The sequence below is a fragment of the Pholis gunnellus genome, assembly GCF_910591455.1.
Source record: "Pholis gunnellus genome assembly, chromosome: 11".
NCBI lineage: Eukaryota > Metazoa > Chordata > Actinopteri > Perciformes > Pholidae > Pholis > Pholis gunnellus.
This window is the reverse complement of record NC_136538.1, coordinates 22,615,373-22,622,904: the sequence shown is the minus strand read 5'-3', so window position 1 is coordinate 22,622,904 and position 7,532 is coordinate 22,615,373. Positions and strand designations below refer to the sequence as shown.

Here is a 7,532-nt window from a genome sequence, read left to right as displayed (position 1 = left end):
GTGAAACTTTACTCTGCACAGTCAGTCACCGTTTAGCACAATCGACATAAAGCCGACAACAAGAGCCTCTCTGCTGCTATACTGGCAGATTCAACCTGTGTAAAGACAAAGCTTCAAGGTATCATTCGTATTTACAGTAAGTAGGAACCCTCGGTAAGGCCCTGAGGGTTCAGGGTTTAAGGCCTAAGGGGGACACAGAGTGTAAATACATGGTTGCAATCTGCACACTGAACCTTTTTTAATCCGTCTCTCAATCATTTTTCAAAAACAGCTGGACACAAGTTTTTAAAAGGAGTAAAAAGTTGACTTGTTGGGGACTATATTAAGCTGCGGATTGATACACATTTAGTGCTAGTTACTACAGTGACCGTGTTCAATTAAGAAGAAGGAACGTGTCAGAACATTTGAGCATTTTGTGTTGAAGTAGAATCAGACAAAACAAAAACAAATCAAGAGTCAAAATGTTACGAGCAGCAGAGACGACCTGCTTATATCTCCAATCACTCATTGATCATGTTTGGAGTTTAATGTCTCTCTTTAGTTTGACAGTGCTGGAAACAGAATATATTTTGTCCAAATAGGTTAAATCTCTACTATTCTCTATAGTCTATACTCCTCTATTATGAATATCTTCCTCCGGTAATTAATCCGTTAAAGCAGCGTAAATGTGAAAAAATAATAATAATCATAATTTGGCTACAAGGGGATGCAAATGATCATTTCTTTGTTTTTTTGGGGGGAAGGAGGTGTCTGAAGCACCAGAGCTCCACTTGACCTTCGCCGCTCTCTCTCACTGTCGTTCTATAATACCCCCCCACCCCCGTGTTGTGTATGAAAAGAGGCCTCCGCCGACATGTGGGCGGACAGACAAAGCGTCACTTAGCACCGGGTCATTTGTCACATCAAAGCATTCTTTGACGCATCGGAGAGAGAGAGGAGGCTCCCTGTAATCTGGGAGCGTAAAATGTAACCCCCCCCCCCCCCCCCCCCCCCGCTGTCAAATCGGTTCTGACCCCCCCCCCCCCCCCCAAAAAAAAACCCCGAAATGTTCTCAGTTAACAAACACACATCTGAATGAAAGCTGAGCTGAAACACTGCTGTGTGTTGTGACAGTTTGAGCCCAAAACACCCAATTTATCGTCTATCTTTGCAAAACTGTTTTAGGGTGCGAATATTTATACTTTTGTAAAGATTGTGGATATTATGATCAGAAATATTTGTTTTTGGTCAACAAATGTAACTTGGAAATCATTATTGTTTCATGAAAAGCAGCATTTTTTTTGTCAAAGCAGACAAATCCTCCATCTCTCTTGCAGCTTAGAACCCTGAGCAACATGTAAACGGATATGATATCAATTTCCTGTTATTACATCCATATCTGTTTTAATTAATCTGCCTCATATTGTCTTTCCTACAGTGCTGCTTCCACTGCATTTACAAGCCATGTGGTTACAGGGAAGTGTGTGTGTGTGTGTGTGGAGGAGGGTGTATTGATTTCCGATGGATGGTTGGGTGTTTTATTTCCTCTCAACATGTGAAAAAGACAAGGTTAACACTCACTTACTAATGTGACAGGACCAGGAAGTGTAGGTCTCATCCTCATTAGCACTAAAGTGAGGGGCTGAGATTTAATGTGATGTTTTCCTCCCTAAAGCTCTGTATTTATTTTGTAAGAATATCTAATGATAAATGTGAGATATACAAGTCTTTAGGACAGCAGCAATTAATAAAAAAACAAACAGAGCCAGTGATTATTTTTTATATCTCCTCTCACAGTGAGGGATTAAATGTCTTTGAAGGGTTTAGGATTTGACCAGTGTGTGATAGAAACAGCCCAGAGGTGCCTCATGAATCGTAAACAATCTGTAAAATGGCACAAGAATCCCACCAATGGCTGAGGCCCGGGGGGGCGTTCCTTTTAGCCGTCAATCATCCAGGCGGCAGGCGAAATGATGGAGAGGCGAAGCTGCATCAAGTTAGAAGTGTACACATAGAACAAGAACGGAAACATATGGATTAGCCTTCAAAATAAAACAAATGTACCGAAAGAGTAAGGACTCACGCTTGTGTTTAAAATATGTTGTTTTAAATGCAATCAACTGTAATCAGATTAACTTTATATTTATTATAAAATATCACATATATATGTAACTCCACGTTGCTATTAGGTGCTACGTAACGATTTTATTTTGAAAAGCCCAAACGAAAATACATTTTCAGTGTTTGCTAACTTTACACTACCCAGAGGAACACAGCGGACACACTACCAGTTAACAGTTGGGACTACTTTGCTGTGGGAATACCTGGCTTTTTGTTAACTTTGTTTGTTTGCTTTTGGAGGGGGGACAAGCTCAAATATATATATATAATATATCGATGATGACTTAGTCCCGAGTCCCGGAGCTCGCGCTTTAATTACCTGTGGAGCAAAAAAATGTGTCATCTGGCGAGCAACGGTTTCCGCTCGTGCGGTGTTGTTGTGATGGCAACACCGCCGTCGTCCGCTAGCAGGCTCAGCTAAGCTAGCTGTAATGGCTGGTGTCTGGTACCGCTGCAGAGAATTAGCGATAATTAGCATATAATAAACACTTTTTTTGTCGTAGACAGTTCGCCTATAAGGCCACTTAACGGATTATGTTTTTTCGGATATCCCAGTGAGGTGAGTGTCACACATGTAACCTAGTTTAAACACGTTAAAACGCGTTAGCACAGCTAGCTGAATCACTCTGGTTATAGCAGAGCGCAGCGGCGCCGTCTATTTCCTGGATTCACAGACATTCCAACCAAATTATAACATGTTTACAATTTATTTTATTCGCGTCTTGGGTGGTGAGTCTCTCGGTTGCAGGTTTATTGTAGACTGATGTGGTGACTTATATTTGTAATGTAATGTCATAGCTTAGCTGACAATGTTTCAATGCACACATTCATATTTTTATTATTATTATAAAACATCATAAGTTATCTTTTTTTAACCACGCCAGGAAATAGCCACCGCCTCCCCGGCACGCCGTGCTGGCAGGAGAATTGATTTTGGAATTCCGGGACATTTACGTTCCCGCTGTTTCTCTTACTGACTGTGGCTTCTTTCTTCTTTTATTCTGCAGGAGGATCATCACCAGATGCAAATATAATATTAAGACCGAGTGGATTAACTCATCGTGCCTTTCAATAATATAAAATATGGAGTAAAATGTATTTTATAACATCATGAGCGCCATCAAATCTCCAAAAAACCTCCACTGCTGCAGAGATTCCGTGTCCTTTACATTTGGATTTATCTGCAGCAGCCACTGACTGAATGTGCATTTTTATTTATTCATTAGTTATGTGTCAGCACGTGTTCGATATGCTCTGACTCCTATAAACACTACTATAGCGTGAATTCGTGTAAAGGAAGCCCCCCCCCCCCCCCCCCCCCCCAAAAAAAGAAGGAAGAAACATGGCCTCTGTGTGGAAGAGACTGCAACGTGTTGGGAAGCATGCGTCCAAGTTCCAGTTCGTGGCTTCCTATCAGGAACTGATGGTGGAATGCACGAAGAAATGGTGAGTTTTTGTCGGCCACAGAGGTGTCATTTAAAGCCCCCATGAAACACTGTGTGTGTGTGTGTGTGTGTGTGTGTGTGTGTGTGTGTGTGTGTGTGTGTGTGTGTGTGTGTGTGTGTGTGTGTGTGTGTGTGTGTGTGTGTGTGTGTGTGTGTGTGTGTGTGTGTGTTGGAATGCTGAGCACACACACACATTCAGGCATGTCTGCATGCTGGGAGGGGCCCGGCTTCCTTGTAAAATTGCTATGTTTTTTCTCTCTTGTGCCGCTGATGTAGAATTTGTATGGTTTGAGTCACGAAGAGGGTTGCAGGAAGAAAGATTTCCCTTTCCTTCTAACCCGAAAAGGGTTGGGTTTAAAGCTGCCCCCGCTCTCTTGAAATATGTCCTTGAGCAAACCACTAAACACCTACCAGCTCCAGGGATGCTATTGGGAATCTGATCTTGACTTCTGATCCCACTGGAAGTAGAGGAGCTATGAGACAATTATTCTTGGGCGCTATTGTATCAGCAAACGGATAATGTGTAGTCGTTCATAGCGCGTCTATTGAAAATATGACCTGCTGACTATTTCCTCCACACGTTGTGTCTTTTCTATTTGCAAAAGAAGAAGAAGAAGAACTGGTTTATTGCCATGTCGGAAGTAATTTTCTTCTGTGATTTGGTGTGTAACGAAAAACATGTATGGCCAAAGTCAAGAATCATAAATGGATTGGATGGATAAAAGGATTTTGTGAGACTTAGTGGACCTTGCCTGGACCTTTTTAAGGGGGTCTGGAGGCATGCATTTTAAATATAATATACATCAATCCAGTGCACTTTGAGAGGTTACGTATACAAAGAACCTTGTTAAATTGAGAAACAATGACGTAATCTACACGGACTGTGTAGCATCTTGTATAAAAGTTCAACTCAGAGACACTTCTGTTGTAAAGAATGAATGATATGTGGATGTATGCCACACTGGAGCCTGCAGGTATGTGTGTGTCCTGTAACGAGTGAACAGCAGAGACTTGTAAAGAGAAGACATAGCCTGCAGACATGGATTCTCCAGCTTCTTGCCGTAGGCGTGACTAAGACCTGGGACAGATGTTAACGTGTCGGAGAATGGAATGAGAAAAATGTACATCAGAGCAAAAACGGGTGGGTGGGCTCAGCACACCGTCAGCAATACGCTTTGTTTTTACAATCCGAGCTGATCTCTTTTATGTCGTTGAAAGGAAGAAATATGTAATTGTTGTTTCATAATTTAGCTCTTAAATGAAAGACAGAACATCTAATTTGAGCAGCCCTTGAAGATGGATTGATTAGGGCTCAGTCTTTCTTCTTCTAGTAAAAAGTCTGCTCATTTCAGTTGCCACCAGACAGCGTGTGATGCTACCACTCTTCTTAAATGTCAGCTTTACAGCATAAAACTGTGATACGAGAAGGGTCTACCTTCAGCTGATAGTGCAGCCTAAAGGGTCTCTGCTCTTCTTCGTTGGTGTGTACGTGTGCACGTCTGGCTCGTAGCGTGTGTTCTGGCGCACGCTTTCTTGCCTTCCTCGGACTTCATCAGTACGGTATGTTATTGTTTCAGTGGAAACTTTCCATCTACGCAGACTGGAAACAGTCCCCAGAGCTCAAATAGATCTCAAATCCTGAGGCCTTCAGACGTGATTCAAAAAAACAAAACTACAGCCCTTCAGTTACTGTATGTGTTTCCATACATAAGGATGTGGGTGCTTTGAATGTACACTGTGTGAAATGTACACTTGGCTGACACCTAAAAGGCTCAGTAGAATAACCTCTAAAGTCTAGATAAGTTAGGTTCACTTCAAACAATCAACAGGTAAGAAGTTCAAGGGTCTGTTTTGCATTTTTCAGTACAGGCTGTACAATCACGTCTGAAATCAAACGCCACACTTGAAGGTGGAGTGAAAAGTTGGCCATCGTAGAGAGAAGAGAGAGGTGTTAAGCTATATTGTTTAAATATGGGGTTAAAGGGGTACTTTTTCAGTAAGTCTCTCCCTGAGGTTAGCTGTGATAAGTCGCTTGACTCCTCTTAATAATCCATTCCATAATAAACGTCTTGGTGCTTGAATCGTCCTAAATTGTCTCTGGTCTCTTTCTCTAGACAGAACGTGACTCCAGATGGGACCTTTTTAAAGTAGTTAAGATGAGTTGTAGAGCATTGACCTGCCAGGTTACATGATGCATAATAACTGATTTGGTTCTTTTAAAGAGGAGGTAGAAGCATCTGAGCCTTTTAGATGGAAGATAATGGAAATGTAAGGGCCCTGGATCATAGTTAAGCTCCTGTTGCTGACTGTTGCTCAAAGCTTCTTGCAATATTGCTGTTCGCGTTTGCACTAGTCGGCCCTTATCAGTGGCTAAAAGAGGCTGTCTGTGAGAGAGCTTTCTGGCTACTAGCAAATCAATCTGCTTGTTTTTCCCCACGTCTTCTTTTTCTACAAGCTTAAGATCTTTGTTATTTTCATCCTTGAGATGGAAGGAAAGTAGTGACAGACTAGGAGACATCCTACCCTATATATATATGTATGATTGTAAAGTCATTCTTGGTCTTTATCTGTTGCCCTAGTTGCTGTAGTTAGCATTCCTCTCACACACCCAATTTCCAGACTCCAGAATCAATTCAGACCGACCACTAAAACATTAATGAGTCTCAGTGTTTGTGTGTTGCCAGTGAAATGAAGCACCATTAACGGTGTTGCAGCACTGCCTCCTTTTTGAAACCTGATCCATCAAACCGTGTTTTCTGTTGCCTTCCATCAGTAGCAGATAGTTGTGATCAGTCAGGTCAGGGGGAGAAATCAAACCTCCTGAGCACATGAGTAGCATTCTTTAAATGTATATGTTGACCTCTATAGAAATGGATAAACTCAGTGATGTTTATGGCTGAAATACACCAAATCTGTTGACGTAAGTGAAGTTGACGGATCCCATTACATCCACCATCTCACCATTACACACAAGCATGTTCTGTACCCTGTTTCACTGTTGTGATTGTACAATCTGTTCAATTGACTGTCTGTTGTTGTACGCCTCGTTTAGATGCACATGCTTGCATCACTTATTTCTCTGATATTTTCTAATCTGTAGTTCTTTTCATCTGTTTGACTGACTCCATAAGTGTCATTAATGGAGCTATCAGTGTAAAATCAGACATTTAACAATCAATCATTGAGAGGATGATAACAGGAAAGTTCAATATCAGATTACAATAGATGATTGAAAAGACAAGTTATAATATAAATCTGTTGTAACAGAGTATTCATGGACTACTGCTGTTATAGGCTTTGCTTTAAACGGTCATAGGTTTGAGATCTCTTTGTTTATCTCATCTGATGGCTACACAAAGAGATGGCTGAGCAAATATCCCGCTTGTCTTCATATATATTAAGACTGTTTCAACATCGGCTAAAAAAAACAAATATTCTGTTTCCACGCGTACATCTGTACAGGCTCAATAAGAAAGAAGCTAATATAATTTTTAATTAAGGCGTGAACAAATATTCTACATGTACACTGGTGTGACGGCGCACAATCTGCCTTTAATATCTAACTCCTGCTGTTAAGCGGTTGTCTACAAAATGCTCTCTCTCATCTTTTATAACCAGAACCATATCTGTCTTTTAGCCTCGTCTTTCCTGTGTATTGTTGTGTGGAAAGGTCTGTGCGTTGTGTGTGCGTGCTGCTTGTACATAAAGGCAAGAGCTCCACAAATTGTTGTTGTTCTTGTTTGTCTCGCAGGTTGGTTTGTTTTCTGATAACGTAGCTCGTCAATGTCAAGCGTCCAGGTCTGTATGGTCAAGTCAGTGCTCTTTCTAGCTCTTGAATGTGTTTTTTGATTAGATTATTAATTGTGGACGAATGCGGCGTACAGTTAAGTCTTGTTCTTGTGGCCAATGAATGTAAAACTAAAACTCCTGGTCTGAAAATAACTGGCTGTGTTTGTTAAGTGCGGAGTAAAGTTCATTAGTCAGACA

General features: G+C 41.2%; 1 protein-coding gene across 1 annotated transcript in view; it reads left to right on the top strand.

The window, feature by feature from the left end:
* The first annotated feature begins 3,421 nt into the window (after window positions 1-3,421).
* ehbp1 (EH domain binding protein 1) overlaps window positions 3,422-7,532 on the top strand; it is a 129,384-nt gene continuing 125,273 nt past the window's right edge. Inside the window, exon 1 of the mRNA XM_079169122.1 lies at window positions 3,422-3,546. Coding sequence (XP_079025248.1) covers window positions 3,443-3,546 — 104 coding nt within the window. The 5' untranslated portion in view covers window positions 3,422-3,442. The remainder of the gene's footprint in view (window positions 3,547-7,532) is intronic.